The sequence below is a fragment of the Drosophila suzukii genome, chromosome 3 (assembly GCF_043229965.1).
Source record: "Drosophila suzukii chromosome 3, CBGP_Dsuzu_IsoJpt1.0, whole genome shotgun sequence".
Taxonomy (NCBI): Eukaryota; Metazoa; Arthropoda; class Insecta; order Diptera; family Drosophilidae; genus Drosophila; species Drosophila suzukii.
The window spans coordinates 18,332,041-18,355,021 of NC_092082.1; the positions used below are offsets into that span (position 1 = coordinate 18,332,041).

The 22,981-nt window shown below is 42.0% G+C and overlaps 2 protein-coding genes and 1 non-coding gene across 5 annotated transcripts in view; 1 reads left to right on the top strand and 2 right to left on the bottom strand.

Annotated features, from left to right (window-relative positions):
* The window catches only part of LOC108006161 (leucine-rich repeat neuronal protein 2), a 52,077-nt gene that overhangs the window by 18,801 nt on the left and 10,295 nt on the right, over positions 1-22,981 (bottom strand). For all 3 annotated transcript variants that reach the window (XM_065864140.2, XM_065864141.2, XM_017069612.4), the window contains one exon: positions 9,341-9,398. The gene's annotated coding sequence lies outside the window, so the exon portion shown is untranslated. The remainder of the gene's footprint in view (positions 1-9,340; positions 9,399-22,981) is intronic.
* Positions 10,961-11,032, bottom strand: TRNAD-GUC (transfer RNA aspartic acid (anticodon GUC)). Its single transcript has one exon. It is a non-coding gene; the product is annotated as a tRNA-Asp (tRNA).
* On the top strand, positions 12,237-13,927 carry LOC108006148 (uncharacterized). Its single transcript, XM_036814993.3, has 2 exons — positions 12,237-12,933; positions 12,990-13,927. The coding sequence occupies exons 1-2, from the start codon at positions 12,284-12,286 to the stop codon at positions 13,810-13,812; spliced, it is 1,473 nt and encodes a 490-aa protein (XP_036670888.3). The 5' UTR covers positions 12,237-12,283; the 3' UTR covers positions 13,813-13,927.

A 22,981-nucleotide genomic window follows, 5' to 3' on the forward strand; every position in this document is an offset into this window, starting at 1 on the left:
CCGCTTCGTTAATGTCCGCAGCCTGGCATGGCGCAGCGTAATAGTTCCCGAGTTGGTATATTTTTTTTGCAGTCCTCGGGCTGCTCCTCCATTATGCCGCTGTTTGCCTTGATAATGTTTCCAGGGGGTAGTGGGTATGGTAAGGGAACTGCTCAACTTGGTCAAGACATCGCTGCCTTTTTGTCATTTCAGTTGTGTTTACTAAGCGGAAACAAGAAAGAATAAATATATATATGGTAGAGGGTATTTATATATATATTTGCACACCTCCCCCAGTGGCCGAAAAGAAGAAGGCCTACTTTTCTGACTCCTGACTCTCGGCTCCTAAGCAAATAATTTATTTATGGGCTTGTTTACTTGTTCCGGCTCGGGATCTGCGTCGGCTTCTTTTGTCATGTTTGCCAAGGGCTTAGTAGGTGGCAGTTCTCGAATTCGCTTTATAAATAAGAAATCAATTGATTTTATTTACAGCTCTTAAGGCGCTTAGCCATTCGGGCTTTGCGGAAATTGAACCACTCCATGATAAAGTCGATTCCGCATAAATATTGTTTTTGCGAGAATCAAGAATCACAAGCTGCTCTTTCGCTTTAATAAAATTGTTTACTTTCGTTCGTTTCTGCTGCATTTGCAAGCGCAGTTCCCATTGAGTAATCAAATGTCGGCTGGGTGAAAATGTTTACGCTGGTTTTCTGGGAATAACTGTTGGCAAGTGTTGCAAATTTATCTACAGATGCATATTTTTCGTTTTTATTTGCCACGTTTAGGTTCAGTGCCACAAACGGGGGCGAAAGGAAAAGGGGCCGGGAGTTTTCCATTAGCAAATGCAACCACAAAAGCTCGGCTGTATCTCGCCTGCCCTATATCTACATCTCTCGCCTGTTCTCGGGGTCTCTCGCTCTACTAATTCCGAACCGATAATTTGCACTTAACTGCCAGAGTTTCTGGCTGGGTCCTCGTTCCGGGTTTCAGTTACTTTCATACCAAATTCCCTTTCATAAAACATTTTTTCCCTATTTTCCCTTTTTTTTGCGCCTGTTCCGCTGACAAATTCTGGCAAAAAGTTCGTGTTCGACGGGTTAACATTATGTGCTTTCTGGATCGAGATGATGGTATTCGAGGGTTACAAACGCCCCAATGATGAAAGCCGCCCATCAGTCGGAGCGTGAATCGAAGTTAAAGTTGGCCTTTCTTCATATTCACTTTGGTTACTGATGGAAACGGGACAGGAAATGCGAACACAGCTAGGATTTCCAGGGCCATCCTGCTCGATTTTGGCCCTGACACCGTACATAAGTTATTATTTGCTCAGACAATAGTGGAGTGTTCGGGGCAGAGGATGTGGAGCTCCTCCAGCTCCAGTTTGCCACTCAATTGACGCTCGATGCAGACCGTCGCCCATCCCACAGAATTTCCCCCGGGCTGTTGTCGACCTGCCAAGTGTTGTCGTGTTGACTCGGTTCCCCAAACTGACTTTATCCCTCACTCCGACTCCATTTTCCTCGCTCCTTTTCGGTATATCTTCTCCTTTTCCATCTTAGTTTTCCACTTGATAGTTCCCTCAAGTCCAGAGGGCTGCTCCTAGTCGCTTTTATGTATAATTTTTACTCACAGAGTGAAAACACTACAGAAATAAAAATAATTCTAAGCTTGATAGGCCCAAAAATAATAATATTTTAAGATTAAAAAGTTGTATTAAGTTTTAAATAATGTTACTTTATTTAATATTAAAGCATCGAAAACATTTAGCTTGAAGTCTTTCATATTTAGATTGTTCAAATGTTTTTCTCTCTGCAAAAATAAACCTTCAATCATTCCCAACTTCTCAATTCCAGCCACATTTTGCATTGCTGGTCCCTAGAATCAAACTTTGTTTATTTTTTGTTTTTTTCTAAGGACACTCCCCCTTTTTTAAGGTTTAAATAATGGTTACTTTTCGATTCCAACCCATAATTCAAAGGCAAACGGCAGAAATCGAAGTTGAGCCAATGTATCTGGCTGGCCAAGTATCTAAGCCAGCAAAGTGCTGTCCAAGGCCGGAGGGAAGTTGTATCTGCTAGTTGCTCGAACTATCTGTATCTGTCGGTTTTGTTCGCTCTTTCGAGTGGCGCTACGTTGACCATTTTTGGGTGGCCCCGCCAACGTTCAATGGCTGGAGTTTCGGAGTTGGGGGGCCATAGATTCTATGGAATGGAAGCTGCCAGCACGCGTTGATGCCGTTGTTGTCTGTGCGCCATAAAAAGTCAGACAAGTTCCAGGGCGACGCGTTGCCATTGCAACTCCGGATGGCTTTTTGCGGTGTTCTGCTTCTCCGGCTTGTCAAACGTAGCTGTTAGATACAATTACAGTTAGCTGCAGATAGCCGGAGTAGCTATGCGAACGGCGGCACTCGTTTGAAGTCCGCTTCACCGCCTCCAGGTATGTATCTTCATCTTCATCTCCACCATCACCATCATCTCGCATCTCCATCTTTGCCTTAGTCATGTGCGGTCGCCAATGTTATCGGATACCAGTCGAGACTTTCTGATTTCCATTGTCTCAAGTGCCAAGATTTCTGCTCTACTCTGGTCGCAGATACATCTGCATCTGGGCATGTGGAATTCGCTACATATCTAAATGGCCGGGAGGCGTGTGAATCATCGGATATGGTCGTACTGCCACTGGCAACGGGCCATTAAAGCGCGACAAGTGTTCGAGGACGGTGAAAAATTGCATAATTGCCATGTTGGGGATAATTGCCGCCAATGAATCATCATCCCACAGATCCCCCGGACTCGAAATCAAAGTACGTAGATGCGGGAAACTGGTTGCGGATTAATGGGATGCCATCAAAGGGGAGGTTCCAATTTTTGGCATAATTGTTGGATCGAATGTTTAGTGAAGACATAAGAAAAGTTAAGGATTTATTTTTTCATGCTTACGTGTTTCATATAAAAGTAGTTTGCTGAATAATGACAGTACAGTTGTTTTTTAAATTATGACCAAATTCTTAATTAAAAATATAGATGTTTCTTTATGCTGAAAAAAGATAAAGTGGTTCCTAATGTAACCCTGATTAAGCTTTAAATTTGTTCCCCAAATTCTCAATTCTGGTCTCCTACATATTCTATTGTTTCTTTTAGGTTAGGCTACCAAAATCGCTTGGATAAACATGAACCGAACTGAAACAAACTCACCTCCCAGGATACGCATAGCCTCCCCAGCAAGCGCCCAGAAAAGCAATTAAAGATAAAAGTCCTGCAGAGGGCGAAGGAAAAGCAAAGTCACTTGAAAGGGATGACCAGCACGTGTTAAGCTTATTAGGAGCCTTGATTTCTTTCGGAACATGGAGCTTCCCTAGACCCATCCGCTCCAACTCTTTGGAGCCAAAAATCAAGACATAAATCCCGGACTCAAAATACACAGCTTGGCAGCAGAAATGGCAACAACTAATAACCAATAAAAAGTCTTAAGCCGTCTTAAGCTCATAAATGTTATTTTCAAATACAAATATAACCATGCCAGAGCTGTGGCCTGAGGTCAAAGGGCGGGGAGCTCGTTCTAGGGCCATAAAATAATCCAACTACGTGTGAGTGTAAGTGTAAGTTCCAACGAAAGGCAAGCCATTCGAGTTGAAAAGCTCTTTTAATAAGCATTTTGGCCAGACTCAAGGAAAATAAAAATAAAATAAAGCCTTGCACTCGAGCGAGCGGCAACAAGTGGAAACGAGGGGCCTGATGGGCTGATGGAGTGTGGCAGGGTTAAGGAGAAACCACTTCAGCTGATGTTTGAGTGAATGAAGTCGAAAGATGAGCAGCCCGAGCTTCAGCCAATGATTGGCAGGAGAAAGAGTCGGCTGCAGCGGTAAGAGACGGCGAGAGTGAGAGAGAGAGGGGATAACGCCGCAGAACAGGCTGTAAAATAGAGCAACAGTCGGCGGCAACAGTTGTTGCCTCAGAGCTGCGGTCATGTTGCATGTTCAAGATGACAGCCTGGCTGCCAGGCAACGAGGGTTTGCTCACAAGTTTCAGAAAATAAGAAACTTTTTTTTCAAAATTATCAAAAACTTTGAAAAGCTAATATAGTTTTATTATTTTTTGTATTTCGATATAAACTCAATAAAAGAAGACAAACAATTAAGACTTTTGTATACCTACGACTCTATACCAACTAGGGTTTAAAACATTATTTTATCTTAAATGTTATGGTCATTTTGTTATTGAAGATTAGTTACAAAATTCTCCCTTTAAAAAAAAATAGATCTGGAATATTTGGCAATGATGGAAAATAATTTTAAGCAAATTTACCAGTTCTTTCAAAAAATTATTCTTTTGAATCTGTGTTTAGAAGAGCCTTAAGGAGGCAAGATTACTTTAATTTGCGGATAATAGACCTCTAAGTGAAACTTTTATTATCAATAAAAGGTCTACTAAAATTTAAAAAATTATTTCTTAAATATCAGTATTTGTTGTATTTACTGCAAATTCTAGACACCTAAAATGCAAATCCCAAAGGTATGATTGTCCTTCGAAGTTCCTGTTTATAATAGTTATTAGTAAAAGGTCTTAACTCCAATGTCTAGAACTCGTGAAGCCACCCTTTTATCAATTTAACTCACGGCTGGCAGACAGGCCGTCAGAGCTGAGGAGTCAGGCCCGGCCGGCTGGCAAAACGCTGCAATGCAGTTGAACTTTTAATTTGATGAATGATATACATTTGTCTCGAGTGCGAGGCAACCCCCCTGCGGCCGCCCCGTATCTCAAGACCCTCTTTCTTTAACCCTCTCGCAGGCCTTGGTCTGCCACAGAGATTGCCGCAAGTCGGCTCGGCCGGTAATTGTTGTGGATTGCAGCTGGAGGAGAGGACAGAGTCCATGGAGTCCGAAGACCGAAGACCGATCGCCTGGAAATATTTGCACAGACAAGTCGAGACCCTCGTAAAGCCACCCTCCACACGGCCCCTCCACACACATGCTGCTCTTTTCTCTCTCCGCTGATCTGGATCTCGACTCGACTTGGGCTATATAATTTTGCTTAGCTGCAATTATGAGATGTGCCGGGCTGATCTTGAACCGAACGAGCAAGAAGAATCCCCAGAAGAGGGGTGCACACATGCAGAGAAGAGGCAGCAGCAGAAGCCGAAGAAACCTGAACTTCACCGGAAGCTTCGTCTTCTGTGCGCCGGTCTTTTGTGAATCAAAAGCAGAGCAGAGCGGGCAGCAAAAAATATAAAAAAGTATAACTCGTTCTTACGGTTATCTGTTGGTTTTACAAGTGCCTCGAGTGCTGCAGAAGAATCTCCCCTGCACCATTCTTCATGCGTCTGGCAGATGCCAACATCCAACATCCTTAATTATGACAATCATCTCAGCTTGATGTTCATTTCTTGACTTGGTTTTCTTTTCCGCGGCTGCTGATCTCCGATCCAGATCGGTTATATCCGCGAGTGTGTGTGTTGGTATGGGGTCACTTCTCGATATAATCGACATGGGAGAGGGAAGGCGAAAGATCGCAGTAAGAGATCTTTGGCACAGTTTTCGAAAACACTTCGGTATGCCGTGTTCTGGGGGTTGATTTAGTGCAAGGATGGGAACCAAGTGGGGGAGATCGTTGCGTCGAAGGTAGGGAGCGTGAGAGCTTTATTCTCTGGGAGATGGTATTCTTATGACGATTCCGGGTGACTTGGATTGGTTGGAAATAATGGGCGCAATGGGCTGATCGCGGAAGATATAATTATGGCCAGGGGATATTTTATTCATTGTGTATTTCCCTTTTTTGGTTGGGGTAAACAATTATTAATTATTATAAACTGCGGGTCTTGAGATGTATTTTTCAAACGTTTAATTAAAAACAAGCATTCCCTTATATATTATTGTATTCAATAGTATTTATATTCTAGCTGTAAACTGCCAACTTTAAAGTTTTCTCTCGAAAACTATGAAATATATCAGTGTTGAGGGTCATATTAATGCTATCAAACCTACAATCCAACCAGATCTCTGACCCCTGTCCCGGCCAGAATTTTCTAAGCGATCACTTTCGCTGTTGGGCCAGCAAGACCCCAATTACACAACCGGCTGATTGATTATGCGGCAAGAGCAGCGACATCTGCGCAATTAAAAGCTCAGCTTTCACCCTAAGGCCAGTTTCCAGTGGCCGGTTGCCGGCCACTAATTACTTTCACTGGTCCAGGGCCCGTCATCAAATCCAACTTGCAAATAAGCCAAGTCAAAGTCAGAGGCGCAGTTACAACTCGAGCACGCAGCCGGACTTTGGTTATCATCGTCATCATCATCGCAGGGGGCCAAAAGGTTAATATGGCAATTAGCCAACTTTACCAAAAGAAAGCCGGGGCAGAAAAAAAAAACCAGCCAAAGTCTCTGACAATTAACAGACCCATGGCTTTCGCAGCTCGTAGATGCGATAACTTTCAAATGCGATTAGGGTCGATGAGCTGCCAACTGAATCCAAATCGACAGGTTCTAACAAATGATGATTCTCTTTTTGATTCTGTTGTGTTTTCTTCCATTTCTTTGTTGTATCCACTGAGGATGAGCCGTTGAGAAGCTGAGAATGGATGCCGGCATCCAGCAGATACTTTTGAAAGTATCTCAACAGGTTCACGCCTCTATCGAAATCTCAGACACACATTAAATGTAATTTTCGGACAAAAAAAGTGGAGGTAGCGGACGGAGGCCGAAAGAAAACCTTTCAAGCCCGATCCACTTGTAAGTGGTACATCAGAAATTTCCAACAGTTTTTCAAGTGCTTATGATTTGGGGAGTGAGGGGCATGGGTTTTGGCGTGATTACCGCAAGTAAACTATCTCTCGCAGCTGGATGTTTTTGAGGGAACGAGCTGCCGGTTTTTATTTCTCCGTGTCGGTGTCTGTTTTTGTTTTCCCTTTTGTTTTCTCCTTTTTTTTTATGAAGATGAATTTCTTTTTTATGAGTGATTTAGACGTGACTGCCGTTCAGTACCCCCTGCCGTTTTGTAGCTCCAATTACCTCGAATCTCAGTCGATTGATTCAGCCGCGTCGAAGCGAGTTCAATATCAAGGCAAGTTCAGCTCCAATAAGCCCACAAGCTAATCCAAAACTGAGCGCCTTTTGTCATAAGCAATACGTCATCATCGGTTTACCTTCAAACGACCCAAGCTCAAAAAAAAATAAAAGATATACAGAACCAATGACAAATCCGTTCAACAAGTGGCTCTTCAGCAGATCTCTCTGAAGAGCTGCTACACCTGTCGAGGGCTTCTTGTTACATCAATGCCAGCCTCCAAATCTTTATCTGCGGCTCATCAAGCGGATCGCATTTGCATACAATTCCCATCGATGCGTATTTCCTATATATATCATTTTCCCTATCGCCGGTGACAATCCGGTGGGCATAAATCAGGGGGCCGCATCTCGGCTTAGATCTCCAGTATATAAATTTAAATTAGCCTGTTCAACTTTTACCCCAGTCTGGCGGGCAGGTGATTTAGCACTCGGAATATGCCAAGAATCGCTTTGCAGGTGTTTCAATGCCAAAACGAGTTTACATGCGACTTGACTTATTTGCCTGCTAATTTCTGGTTATTTATGCGACCGAAGCCGTTGGAAAAAGTCAAACAATAGACGGCTCTTTGGCCTTTTGGGTGGGGCTCCAAGTTGGTCTGCGGATTTGTTTATTTTTCTGTGAGCACGCTTTTGGGGCTGCCTTTTTGTGGGTCCATTGTTTGGCTGACAACATGACAATTACACGTTAAGAATTTCCAAAAAAACAAATTGCGTTGTCAGCTTTTGGTTGGAAGTAATCAGCATGGCAAATTATGGAATTATATCCACCTGAAATCGAGCGACTCAAGGTTGCTGCTATAATTCATTCAGTTAGCCAAGTGCAGGTTTAATTTACGTCTACGGTGAGCTCAGCCAAAAACAAAAAATTCGAACAAACAATTAAGAAAAATAATAACATTTTGATTATGATGATGTCAGAGAATTATTCGGTTGTCTTTGAGAAGATGCAAAAAGTTATGAAAAAGAAGATTTAATTTTGCAATTATTTTTGGACATGCAATTACGAATATTTAAATTTAATTAATTTTATATAAGGAGGTGATCTCAGGCTCATACTTTGTAAGCCACTTGAAGTACAACCAATGACTCTGTCTTATTTACTCTGACTTTTTTTCCACCATTTGTTCATACTTTGTTACTTTGTGGTTGCATCCATGAGATACTTTTTAGACTGAGTGGCTTTTAGCCCCGGGATTTCCAGCGACGGAATCCTCTCAACAGACTACAAAGGATACTCCAAAAGTTGACGGCGGCTGTTTCGGTATTTTTAAAGGAAAAACTTGGATGAGAGGAAAGGCCTGTTTGTTATTTACCGACAACTTTATGGCCACATGTCGACGAGAACAACAACGGCGAATTGTCATCATAAACAATGTGAGCGAGGCAAAAAAAAAATCCACGAATTTGTTGCTTAAATTTCTGCCTCTCGTTGTTTTCCTTTTTTTTTTGCTTTTTTTTTGGCGCGCATGTGTGAAAAATAAGCAAGTTTTCCGAGCTGGGCCCCCGCCCAAGTAATGTGGGGGGTGTGGTCGTCAGCTCCAGCGACATCCACGAATTTTTTCCATTTGGATTTTTCTTCATTTTTTCTGTTTGCGGGGAAAAGCGCTTCCACGGCGTCTATTTAATGAAGTGCCAGAGCGCCGACGATTTTTGGGGACGGACGCGGCTCGACATTTTTTGTGTGCGGCGAGGATAGTGTGAATTTTCACATCAAGTACGCTGCAGTTTTCAGCTGGCTGGCATAAAGCGATTGCACCGAGTTGAGCCGAGCTGAGCCAAGTTGAGTTATCTCGTGTGCTGAAGGTGCCAACGGCCGGGTTGACAGGTGGGTGGAGGTTTACTTGATATAAGTACGGATTGAATGGGGTTAGCGCTGGGTTTGTGTTCGAGACAAGCCACGTTTAGTGGTGCTTAAGAGACGGTCTTAAAGCACTTGCATACAAAGAAGATTGCCCAACAGCAGAGGTATTATGTCTTAATTACTTCAGGTATTTTAGTAGATTTCAAAATATGTATTAAAAGCTGTTAGCGCTCACATAATATAGCTACAAGTCATTTCAAGTTCTTGTTTTAATAACAAGAATGCAAGAAAATTACTAAAAAATTCTTTACTAGATATTTCCCAACATTTAAAGATCCCATAGTAGCCAAGATCTTTAAGAACCCTCAAAAATAGACGAAATGCGCACCAACAGGCTGACACATGTGCGAGATCATGCCGACTTAACCTAAGCCCCCGTTCTAAAGCTCTTTAATCCAACATATCGATTCGACTAGAGGCCCATTCATCCGAGCACTTACCCGCTAACACATGTGTATCCAATCACTCTATGGCCCACTGACGTTCTGCCGGTATAATCTGTAATGAAGAGCAAACATATAAATTTAATAAGCTGTCACATAAATTCTCCGCTCTCTCATGAGCACTTAAATCTATATACTAGACCCAGCCCATGAAAAATCATTCGGGCTGAACACTAAATTAGATAGAGAGCCAGCGAAAAAAATCGAGAGCCTAAAAATAGTGGACAACCAAAACAGAGGCGGTGGCATCTCTGAAACAAATTAAATCCACTTAAAAACTGTTGCCAATGGCAGAATGAAAATGTTTTGGCATCTGTTTCGATTTAAAGGATTGAGTGGAAATTGAATACTTTCCCAAGAACGCTGACTAAGTGAAAATTAATAGACGAGAAAACGCAGTCAAAAAAAAAGGGGAAAACAGGCAAACTTTCACTGGAAACTGTAACAAGAAACTTGAAATGACTTTTTGAACTGTGAACCATGAACATGGAGTTATCGAGGGCCCTGAAGTGCCACGGATTGGAGTGTTTGGATTGTGTGTTCGGCCAGACGCATCATAAATATTTGAAATGTGTCTCCGTAACTGACACGATGATGGTTCCATCGGGGGATCTTCGGAAGAGCCAGCATGCCACATGGCAGCAACACAACATTTTGACACACTTAAGTGTCGGACAGCCCCCATCATCAGCGGTCTGATCACCGACGATCCAAACCGATCCGATCCTCGGCTGCCTCGGGGCGAAGATGTGCGACAATAAATTTGGAAATTATGAACATAATTCTTCATTAACAGCGCCTCCGTGTTGCCATTGATAAATTGGAAAATGCGATAGAGCAGAGGCGGCTGGGCTCCCCAGCGATTTTCTTCCCTTCGGAAACTGAATCTGAATTCGAAACGAAAGTGAAATGTGAACTGCCCACATTTGCTTTCGTTTCAGGCGGCCAGCTGGTGGGTTGGCTGGTGGAAATCGGAACTCCGGGGGTTTTGGGATCGGGACTGGGCCCAATGGCCAGTGATAAATTGGCGATATTACGGCAGCAGATTATTCAAATTTCTGCCCGTGGGCGTTAACCCACAAAAAGGCATTTGAAGAATGCCAAACCAGGCCAGAGATAGACCCATTTCTGATAGTGCCCGGCGATTGTTTGGCATTCAAATTGAAATAACGTGATTTTTGTGGTCCACTGGCCGTTGGTCGTTGTTTCTGGGTGGGTGGTTGACATAGATTTCCCCCTCTCTATAGCTATTGTTTTGCGGTTTTGCGCAGATTTCTGGGCTTGACGCTGAATCGAACGCACTTTTTCTCTCTATTATTTAGTGGGCGTTGGCGCGACTTTCTGGCAATTTAGTGGGTTTTTTGTAACAGTATTTGCCTGAGGGAATTAAATGGCATTGCCCACCGCTTTTTTTAAAATATTATTTTTTGCGTTCATATGCATATTTAACATGAAATATTAAACTAAATTTAGTTGGGCGCAAACTACACCATTTATTTATGTTTAAAGTAAAAAGTTTAGAATAAAGCGTTGTATTTAAAAGGTTTAAAGTATTGTTAACATTTAAATATTTAAAGAAATCCTTTGTATAGCTAAAAAAAAAAATTTGTTACATCTCTCCCCGACGGGGAATTGAACCCCGGTCTCCCGCGTGACAGGCGGGGATACTAACCACTATACTATCGAGGATGTTGATTTCCGTGTGCCCAAATGTATTCAAAGCTCTGAGTACAGTTCTTATCTGTATGGCGAGCAGTCAAAAAAAACAGAAAGAGCGCGTAGAAAAATGAGAACATAAATATTTATAGAAAGACTGACCAATTTAAGTCGCGCGTTCGCCTCTCGCCAGATACAAGTTTAAACAATTTAATTTACAGAATTTGTTGTAATTACTGATCCGGATTTTTCACATATTTTATACATTTTTTACCGCAATCAATTGATTTTAATGCGTTTGCAGCATAGCAATCGTGGCTGCTCCACTTTGTGGGGCATACCAGATCTCGTTCTCTCTTTTTTTTCTGGGGCCCCAGAGACCAGCCGTGAAATGCGACCGGGAGTGGGTCTGTCCCACAGCGGTTTCGAAACCATTCCCACCTCATAACAGCCGCCAGGTGAGCGCCCCTTCACTCCACTCCACTGCAATCCGCGTGCAACGCGTTCGGCTTTCACAGCCCAATTCACTTGCCGCAAAAACCGCAAGGTGCGTTGTTATAGTTGCTCAAAAGCATTCAAAGCGAAAAATGCCAGCACAAATAAAAAAACAAAGGAAAAGCAATTACGCAAGCAAAATGGGTTGCAACGCGATCTATTTTGCTATATCTACGAAAAAAGGGATCAATAAAAAATACTACAAATATAGTTTTCAATTTTTGTTTGCTCTTAAATGGTATACAAAATAAACTCAGCTTCAAAAAAATGTTTAAATAAAATAACACCTAAAAGCCACAGTGGAATATCACATGTGACAATAAGATGGTAGATAAAATAATTTTAACAAATATAATTTAACACTCATAGCAATATGTTTTGATAGTGTTTCATAAAGAATTCATTACAATGAAAAAAAAGACCTAAGTAATTTGTTTGCGAAGTTAAAATATTTGTTTGTGTGTAAAATTAATCCAATGTTATGAGGATGTTGTGATATTTTCGACATTCATGAACTATGAAATGAGAATTATGTGATTGGTTCGACATTAAAATAATAATAATTTCGAAAAAATCATAGAATACACATTTCATTAGCCTTAGTTTAATGTAAATAAATATTATTCCAACTAAATATCCCCTAATTTCTTAATTGCTGCTTCCTTGCTTCATCCATCAACCATTCAGATAATAATTTACTTAAAAATTCTCCTGTTCAAATTCCTTTTGGTACAGAAAACTTTAAATTCCGCTTCTTTCAAATCTTAAAAAGTGAAAACACCCCCATTTATGCAACGAAGAATATGCGTGATCTGTGGCGAGGCGCCGCCATTGAAGGATGCGAAGGGCAACGAGGCGTTTGCGTACCCCAAGACGGAGGAGGAGGCCAGGATCTGGCAGGCCAGCATGGCCGCCAAGAGCTGCTGCCTGGAGAGCATCCAGAACCAGTGCTGCGTCTGCGTGCAGCACATCCCCGACTTTGTGAAGCGGGCCAGGAAGATCGGGATTCGGCAGCGGAACCTCCAGCGGGAAAAGGAGCTGCGCCGCGAGGAGAGGGCGGAGGAGGAGGCGGCTACCGGCTGCCAGTGTCCCGACGATGGAGAACCCGGTCCGGAACGACCCTCGGTCAATGTGCTCCTCCTCAACGGAGCCTCACTGCCCACGTACTGCGGCAAGGGACAGTCGTGCGTGGAACTGCGACCACTTCCATCGGAAGACGGCGACTCCGAGTTGAAGATAACCAAACGGCTGAATCCCACCGACTCGGACACGGAGATATTTGTGCAGGAGTCGGAGTTTAAGGACACCGGCGGGACCTTTCCCGACATTGATGGCACCGAGGTCACCGTTCTACGCACGCCCATGCAGGAGGAGGAGCAACTGCAGCGGCATCAGCATGAGCTGCAGGAGGCGGAACAGGAGCAGGACCCGAGTATCAGGTGGGTGAAATTGGGTTTTAATGTCTAGATATATATTCCACATTCTCCCCATTCAGGAGGCACCGCGACAGCTGCCTGCCCGGCTGCACGGATGTCCTTCTCCTGGGCCGCGGTCACCATCCCACGGACGAGTGTCCCTGCCAGTGTGACCAGTGCTCGAAGCCCTCCGTCTTGCCCAAGGATGAGCCCTGCTGCCAGCCGGAATGCTGCCCAGAGGAACACAAGGAGTACTTCACCCAGCCGCCCTGCGGATGCGAGTGTGAGCAGCAGGTGCGCCGGGAGCTGACGAAGGTCATCAAGACGCAGGGCAAGAGGATTCGGGAGCTGGAGGACATGCTCTGCCGGCAGAACAGCGTGCGCACCTGTCTGCAGCGGAAGTTGGATGAGTTGTACTGCGAGTTCGGTCGTCTCGACGAGGACGAGGAGAACAGATCGCGTCTAACCTGCCGGGGAGGTGAGCGAGGTGCTCCCGATTGCATTGGTATGATGAAGCCGGTTCCGGTCCCACCACCTCCACCACCCCCAGAGGAACCTCGAAGACCGCCGCCTCGAAGACGATTTAGCCGACGCTTAACCCTCCTGAAGGCCAATCGGGAGATGAATCTTCCCGAGAAGGAGGAGCCAAAGGTGGAGCAGAGGGAGGCGGGGGAACGGGTCCACTGGTTCTCGGAGAGAAACGACCAGACCGTGGACTTCACCCATCGACCTCAGTGGGTCAATGTGCCGGATGAGGAGGATATTGAGTCGGAGAGCAGGATAGCGATTCGCTTTGGGAAGAACAATACCTACTTGGTCTCCAACAAGAAATCAACCCACTCCAGATTGTCCGATTCACCATCCAACTCTAGCTACTCCATGGCCAACAGATCCCGTACTTGATGTGCCATCCGTATACCCGTACTCCCCCGTACTTATAGCACCCCCACTTTGGCATCTCCCTGTCCTGTGCAATCATGCAAATAAAAATATATTCTTTTTTCCGGCTCTGTGCAAATGTTTTTAACCCAAATATTTTGTAGACATGCAACATTTATGTAGACAGGCTGCAAACAATTTGCAGCTGACTGAGCGACAGAGCAATGAAAAAATCCTGTTTTCGGCTGCACTGCCACAACAGTTCTATAAAAGTCATTTTCATAGTCCATTTCCGTTTTTTCACCCTTTAATATGTTTCCAGTTGTTTCTTGCATCAATAACAGAAATCAATATTTTAAATATGGAAATAGTGATATGGATAATGTTGAATTTTTGCTTTTTCTTGGTAAAATTTCTGAGCGGTTTAATATTACAGAAACAATGGTTAAAGATTTAAGTGATAGTCTGGGCAGGACTTAAAATATAAAACTGGATTATAAATGTATTCTGAAAATATAACCAAAAATTAAAACAGACTTTTAAGGGAAAAGTTTAAAACCTTGTCGAAGGGCCAGGGTGTACTATATTTAAATTTATTTACTTGGTATATAAATTCCATCATTTATTATTTTGAAATGGTTTCGTTTCGGTTAATAACATTATTATATGTTATATTATATTATTTATATTTTTGAAGTAAAACATAATATTTTCAAATATAGCTCAAAATATAAGTTCCATAATTTGTTATTTTTCAAATGTGTCGTTTCGGTTAATAACATGTATAATACATTTATTAATATTATTTTTCAGGTAAAACGTAATATTTCCAGTGACACGGAAGAAGAAACGATGGTGGAGAACTGAGACCCACTCCCAAGTTCAATGCGAACCACTCGAACACCCCTCGGAAGCGACAGCTGCGTGCAAATTGTTGCCATTTTATGGCATTTCGGTGCAAACGAATGCAGCTGTCCTCCCCCAACCCCCCTTCATCCCTATAACCCACCCCCAACTCAAAATGCACCCCCTGCAATTTGGGGAGCAATTTTCGCTTACTATTCTAAATGTTCATAAACACATTAAAATGATAATTAAAAGAAAATTTCGCTCTCTTTTCATTTTTCGCACATCAGCGGCAAAGTTAATGCTGCAATGTTGCATCTGCATTATTTATTTATTATGTATGCAAATGCATTTAATTGCATGGCGAAGCGAGACAGAGACGGCAGAGGGGAGATAGAGGGAGACAGACAGAGACAGAGGAGCTGCAGGCGAGGCACCGTCAAACAATTTGCATATTTTAGCATGTAATGAAATTTGTAATAATTCTGCAATTAATTGCGTACGTGTCCTTGTTTATAGCCCACGTAGCAGTCGGACGGGCGGAGTCCAGTTTCATTTTCATTTTCGGTTTGTGTGGGTTTTGGCCCTTTCGCCCCAAGGGCCATCAAGTACTGTAGTGTGCTGGGCATTAATGTTTGCGTTTTCGGGGAATAAATAATGTGGAATATGCATATACAGCCAGATATGACCAAATATGTGTGCTTTCTTTATTTAAGCATTGGTGGTACTCTTTAGCCCTGGCTTAAATAGTCATACTTTAAGTTTTAAGCTGCTATAAATGGTACAAGCCTGTTTAAGCCAAGGGATACTTAAAAGAATTTAAAATACTTTTATGATTTTAACAAAAGTGTAATGAAATTGCATCTTTTTTATAAAAAGTCTTAAATAATGTGTTTGTCATAACCTGTTATTAAAAAATGTTCACATTATTTAAAAGCGTTATAACTTTAAAGACTGTTAAAAAGGTCCTCTCCGCCACTGTTTAAAAAATATGTTAAATTAAAAAAATTGTTAAATATAACATTTAATGATTACGGTCCCTAAAAAACCCGTTTTAATGGGTAAATTATGTGACTAATGGGTTAAGAGTACAAAATAATATAATCACCTATTATTAAAAAAAGTTTTCTATTTTAAACTCTAAACTCTAAACTTTTTGAACTCTATAAAAGGTTCACATTCTCAACGCCTTTATTATTTATATAATAAGTCTTAAATTATGTGACTAATCAGTAGGAGTAAAAAATAAAATAATCACCTAAAAAAAAAATTCATAATATTTTTAATGGTTCTAAGCTTCTTGAACTCTTTATAAGGTTCAGGATATCCCTTAAATTAAAAAAAAAAATGCTAAACTAACAAAGCCATTTCAATTGATCCTCGCAATGTTTCATTTCGCAACTTCTCTTTAAATTGCCACATTTTAGGACCCATACCCGAACCCGGACCCCCGACTTTGACCGGCACTTGAAAGCGGGCAAAACAAAGCAATCCACCCCTGGTATTCTCGAAAGTCCTTCATTGGCGGCGGCTGCTTTACAATTTGCATGTTTACAAGTAAATTTCCAACATGAATATTTATTTATTCTGCCATTGCAACGCAGCAAATGGAGTTGTTGTGTGCCGTGTTGTGGCAGTGCATTGTTGTTGTTAGCGGCTGTTGATGTTGATGGGTTGTATACCTTTGGCTAGGTGTTCGACATGGTCTTGTTGTTTTAATCCCTGTACCGCCCCGGTGGAAATCCGCCCACCCCTGCTGGATTTTCAATAACAAGCTGCCAGGTCCATTGCCATTGTTGTTTTTGTTGTTGTTGTTGGTCACTTTGTTGTTTGTTTTTAATTGTTTTGCATGTTTTCATTTCATTTGCAGTCGTCCCCCAGCGAAAAGGGTATAAAAATCGGGTTGCGGGGCAATCGACACCGTCATTATGGCGAGAATAACAACAAATATTTATGCTGATTTATATGCTACTTGGGCGCATAAAAGTGTATTTAAATGTGAAGATGTTGGGAGCAGACAGACAGCCGTGTTGCATTGCCTATCTAGCAGATACATTCTTTGATTTTCATTTCGATTTGATGTTTTTCAATTATGTTAAGGGTCCTGCCACTCGGCGATTTCCATCCCTCCCCCCTTAAAAAACATCATTTTGTTTTTACTTCTAGCTGTTTTTTCGGCAGTTTTCCTGTTTGTTTATTCTGCAATTGTCTGGACTGGCAGTCAGACAATAGATTTCAAGGATGGTTTCATTTCAGCTGCGTCCATTTGTGTTTCATTTTCATTCTCCTTTTACGGCTTGCAATAATCATTTGGTGGGTAAAGGAAGCGGAAGTACAAAAGCGAGGAGCGAGGGAAACGGAAGCGAGCTGAAAAGGAAAAGTGCCAAAAGGAAGGTCTCATAAAATTAGTAGCAATGACTTTAAAACGCCATGTTTTCCAGAGCCCCGCCCCTCGATTCATTGAATCCATTCTTTCCTTTTTTTTCTCTGTTCTTTGATGATGATTTTTCATTAGTTTCGCGCCGTTTGAGGCCGCCAATTAAAAAAAAAAGAGACAGAGGCCAATATTGGAAAAAATATCCCCACACACATTTATAGAAAAAGATACAGATACAGTGCACAGAGAAATATTTTTGTATTTTTAATGAATAACATTTAACACAAAACTTTTCAAAATAATAAATGCTTTTAAGTACTTCAGCTAAAAGCATTTAATCAAATTTAAAAATAATTTTCCATTTCATTTCTTATCGTAATTGACTTTTTTATAGCCCTCATATTAAGTTAGTAAAAACAGGAGTTACATGATCAATGTTTCTCCACAGGGCTTTCTAAAAACATAACATATATTTTCTAAATATGGGTGTTATATAAATATTTTTAGTTTTTACTGTGTACAAATAGACACGCCGTCATGATGATAAATGAGCTGTGCTGAACAGAAATGCGTGCTAAATGTTATAATTGCCGCCATTCATTGGGGCCTGTGGATCGAGGGGAAAATAGGGGAACGAGGCATGTGCAAAACATTTGAAACGCTTTGAATTAGCGGCAATTTCGTTAATTTAAAAGGTTAAAAATATTGGTTGAATTCAGTGGGATATTGGAGTCAAACGAGCGGCATGACAGGCATTAAGTTGAGAGCCCTCGACATCTTAAAGTTTATGTTATGCCTGGCGAATAATTTAAATTCAGTCATAAATTTCCTCATAATTTGGCAATTTCCAGCACTCTTCCTATTGAGTTTCCTGCACCGTTTTGCGCAAGCAAATTAAATGCCATTTTGAGTTTTTCCCCACCCATCTTCATATTTATCTGGCAGTGCGAAATTGCGCAACAAAAATATGTGTATCATGAAAACAGAGCGAAAATAAACCCTTGAGAGGAAAATAGACGGAGACCCTGAAGGATTCGCACACAGAACAATAAGGACAAGGCCGGCCGAACGGAACTCAAGAGCAGGCAGGATAATAGTCAATAAAATATTTGCACGAACCAAAAACCATTCGAGCGCATCTCGGGACTCTTATTTCAATACAATCCCACAGATATAGATGCGGAGGGCTTACTGCTGCAAAAAAAAGGGGGGCCCCGGCATTGAAATAACATTTGGCGAATACAAAAAGCTCCTGAAGTGCATCCTAAAGAAAGATGACAGCCGAGGAGAATTTAACAAAAATAAAAGCAAATACAGGTCCTGCGTCGAGTGAAAAGTGGCAAAAAGCAAGCGAAAAAAAGAGGGAAAACAATTTTCAATGTTTTTGCTTCTAGCCGAAGACGCCTTTTTCAATGCCAGTGGGTGGGTGGCCCAAGTTACTTGAGACTTTCGGTCACAAAAATTTTTACCCATGACTGGACAGCAGTGGCGGCAAAAAGTGTTCGACCTTTCCAGCAAAACAAAGCAGGAAATGGCTGCCAGGATATTGACAATGGCGGCCATGGCCGTTGTGCATCCAGCGTGAAACGCGACAACCCTGGCTGGCGAACAAAGCGAGATAAAAAGAGTTCCCATACCCATTTAAGACGCATCCCTAAGCCAGGGAAAAGTTTCAAATTTACTTCCCCCACTTGTGGATCCTTCACTTAGTGGACCCCCCTTTAAACACTTGAGCTACTTAAGGACATTTTAGTTAAATTTTATGTCGATTTTCGCTGGTCTCAGATTTCAGTTTGCCAATCTATTGAAATTGCGGTCGAGCATCAAGTGAAAAAAGGTCAAACCCATTAAATTTATAATGCGATTGGGGTAGAAGAAACCCAGTAAGGACGAAATGGGCGTGGCCGTTGATTCTCTGTGTGTGTGTGTGCGTGGGAAAGGGCCTTAAGTAGGTCAGTTTTGTCTGTCATAAAATGCAATTGGAGCGCATTAAAGTGCCCCGCGACTCGCAAGTGAAATGTCAAGTTGTAAATAAGCAGGACAGCAGAAGGGGAGGCTGAAGGGGCGTGGCAGGTTAAAGGATCCCACCAAAGTCCTGCGTTGTCGTCAAGTGTCGAAATGACCCAAAAGGTTTGACGTCTGATATCTGCGTTGATGTCACTTCAGATGTGCCAGCAGGAGGTCATAAAAGTGGAAAGGTTAAACTTGTATTTTTGGCCTAGCAGAATATTTAACTATCATAGTTAAATATTATTTTAAAAGATTACAATTTATTACTTCAGATATGTTAAAAAAATAAAGGTAAATAAATTTAAAGGTTGCACATTTATTAATTAATGTTAGGAAATATTTAAAAAACAGAAGCAATTACTATTAATTATACAAATAAACTTTAACGAAATACTTTTAATGGTTCTTACACATTTATTACTATATTATGAAAATATTTCAAATAAATTCCAAGACTTCAATTTTTTTTTTTCAGAAAAACAGCTTCGAACAACCCAAGAATTCCCCAGATACTTGCTGTAAAATCATTTGAATCAGTTATCTGCTCGCTGTCCGCACTATCTGCACTTACTTTTCGCCGACACTTTCGGGCCTTTGTTACTATGCAAATGGCCAAACATTTTGGCTTAAAAGCTTTGTTACGACCTCCGCCGAAAAGCATCGCGTTTTTGGTCTAGACGTCTGTTCAGCCACTTTAATTTGGCCCAAACCAAGTGGCGGAGGAATCCAAATCCGAACCCGAATCCGACCAGGGGGAGTGGCTGCCCCCTTGAGTTGCGAATACGACTACGGCCATGAGCCCGGGACCCTCCCCTCATAATTGATATTCATATGCAGCGCGGATGCCGTTTGCTTGCATCTCATTAGTGGCAGTCGCTGAATGCCGCATTCATCCTCGTATGTACCTGGATCTTATAAATAAGCACATAATCAGGCGACAAACGCGGCTGTGGCTGCCACGTGCATAAATAAATAAATAATTTGCCACAATTACCATAACTCGGGCTGACATCTCCACTAGGCACAAACGGGCGGACCTTCGCCAAAGTGTTATGACTAACTTGGCTCTTTCCTACGGATGGAGCTCTTGAGCTATCCAGTTCTCCGGTTTCCCAGCTGCTGATGATGATGATGTCAGTCGCCAGGCAGCAGTGGCAGCAGTCAATAAACATAAATATCGGACTGAAGATGTGCTCGTGGAGCATCGTTAAGTGTTTGGCTTTATGGCCGAAACGGGCGAGAGACTTCGCGGCCCGGCTTGGACTTTAATTAGCGCCCGGCCTGACAATTAAATAATATTTTCGCCAACTCACAGCTCGGCGATCCCCACGCTTCCCCCATCTGTGAAGCCGCCGACTTGTTAACTCGCTGCCTGACAGTCTGCCAACAAGTTTTAATTACAAGCCAAACGACAGAGCAAAAATAAAAATAAAAAACACGGGAAAAAGACGAGTAGGAAACGGGTAAATGATTATATCTAGGCTGTGAAATACCCTGCTTTAAAAAAAATTCTTACCTTTAAATAAAATATTTTTAATAAAATATAAATGAATTGGATAGCTCAAGCTTTTTTATGGAAATTGTAGAACTTTTAAAGTCAAACAGATATTTTTCGAACATTTTTGTATTGCTCTGTATTTGGAATAACAAAATAATACCATAGCAAGTGTTAAAAATAAATTGCACCGAGATTTTACCACTAAACTGCCATTCTATGCCATACATTTTCAGACTCCATTGCGTTTAATGCGATCGTTAATATTAATAGGAAAGCGAGGAAATAATAATAAAAATGGGTATCACAATTATAACTCATTTTATGTGGGAAATTGAGTTTAAAGTGCATAAATACAAAGAGAATAAATGGCAGCGATGTGACACTGAATGACAGACCCATCAGGCCCGGGGTTACCCATTTGATTATCGGGTCCGGAGCAAAAAGTGTCCCCCGGCCAGTTAGTTTTTGATAGTCGCTGGCTTGTTTTAATGACTCCTCCTGGCCTGCAGCATCATCACAACTTTTTTTATGGCTGTATGCAAATATTTTTTCAACACAGTTTATGGTCTGTGATTGTTATCCGACTCTCTCGGTCGGTCGGTAGTCGGTTTTGCAAAGCTTTTGTTCAGCTTTTATGGTTCTCCAGCCCTATGTATCTATGTATCTACACCCCCCATTTGGTCAAGTGTGCCCTTCTGGTCAGTCCATCTTCATTGGCGATGACACATTTTTGATTTGTCGCTAATTTGAATTTGAAAACGAATCGAATGGCAAACGGCAGCCCTTTATTTATTTATTTATTAATGCCATCGAAAGAATTTATGACATTTCTGGCGTTGTAACACATTTTCCGGTTTCGCTTTGATTTTCGTTCTCGATTCGGGTGTTGATTGGTCGCCTGACATATTGACTTGCATTTTGTCAATGGCGTTTTGTCTCGTTTGATTCGATTTGATGAAGGTCGTTTCTATTAGCGCCCATAAATCGACGGAAACTCGAACCACATTCGACCTTCCCTACTTTGATTTGGGCAGATATTCTATTGCTGAGATATGGTAGCATGTGGAATGGAAAGGTTGTGACACTAAAAAGGTTTAAATTAAATGGAAATTGTGAAACAAAATCAAAATGTGGGAATTTACTTCACAGCAAATACAGGGTTCTAACATGATACACCTTTAAAAGCTTTTATTTATTTATTACTATGATTTAAACAGAGATCTTTTATATTTTACTTACAAATTGTGGAAAATACACCAGCCTATTATAATATTTTATTATTCCAAGGGTTACTTTTAATCCAGCCACTTCTTATACACCACATTCTTTATTCCGCCACCCTGGCCAATTATTTCAACCACCTTTTGCTGGCCCCGCCAATTAGCTGACCAGTCCTGAACCCAATACGAAGTTTGTTTTATCGAGTATCTGGAGTGGAAAACACTCAAGCACTCGATGCAATTTAAACAAATATATGCACACACTGCCTCAAAAAAGAGCACACACGCCCCTTTTTTGCTTGGCCGTTTGAGATATGGGCGTGGCAGGGAGGCGGTAAGCGATAGCCCAGACAGATACTTTATGCCGTACGTGCCAAACAAAACTGCTCTCCAGCCACTGACCCATCCAGTTATTGAAATGCAAAAGCCAAAAAGGAAAATTGCAGTAGCGAAGACAATTTTCCTGGCACGCAAAGAGGGGCAGATGGGGAAAATGCAGTCAGGAACATGGATGGACCCATGTGTGCCCATGACTTGGGAGACCCGCGATCGCAGGACTGGACTGGACCAGGATTGGATTTCTAATGTGCATTCGTTGTCTGCCGTCAATCCATTAAAAATCGCACCGGCGACAACAACAAATGCGGCACGTACGGTTTTATTTCTCGGTTCTTGGTTCTCAGTTCTGGGTAGATAACATTTGTATTTAAAAGACACTTTACGGATTGCTTTTGAGCGCCGGCGAACCGGTCCACTCGCTCCACTCTCCTCTGTGCAACCATTTGTAGTTTATCGGAGGCGAATCTTGAAGTACCGCCCGGTACAGGCCCCATGTCAAAATGTCAATTTTTGTTTCGGTTTATTTTTTCCCCGGCGCTGTGTGGCACGTCCTCTGTGGCCTCTGGTGGCATGCAAAATTGCCACATGTTGCGTAAACTAGTTTCGTGAGTCGTGAGATATATCACCTGAGTCGCCGGCCCAGAGTCTGTCTAACTGCACTTGCAGAATCCGCATGCATGTATATTTTCCAGCGATCTCAGTCGGGCATTTGGCCTGTCATGTCCCCACTTTTCCAAATGTGTTTGCTATGATCGGTGGCCCGAATGTGGAATGGGGATTACCAGGGGGGGAGACTACCAGGGTATACTATGTGGCTTATCCCCCGGCAAACGTGTTCGACAACACAGCCTTGGACGGCTGAGAGGCCATTAGATGGCTGGGAATTGGTTTGGAATTGGGTTT

Excerpts from the sequence above, each read along its gene's own strand:
- LOC108006148 (XM_036814993.3), top strand. The coding sequence starts at position 12,284 with ATGCAACGAAGAATATGCGTGATCTGTGGCGAGGCGCCGCCATTGAAG. Across the intron at positions 12,934-12,989 it reads GAGCAGGACCCGAGTATCAG|GAGGCACCGCGACAGCTGCC; the intron begins GTGGGTGAAATT and ends CTCCCCATTCAG.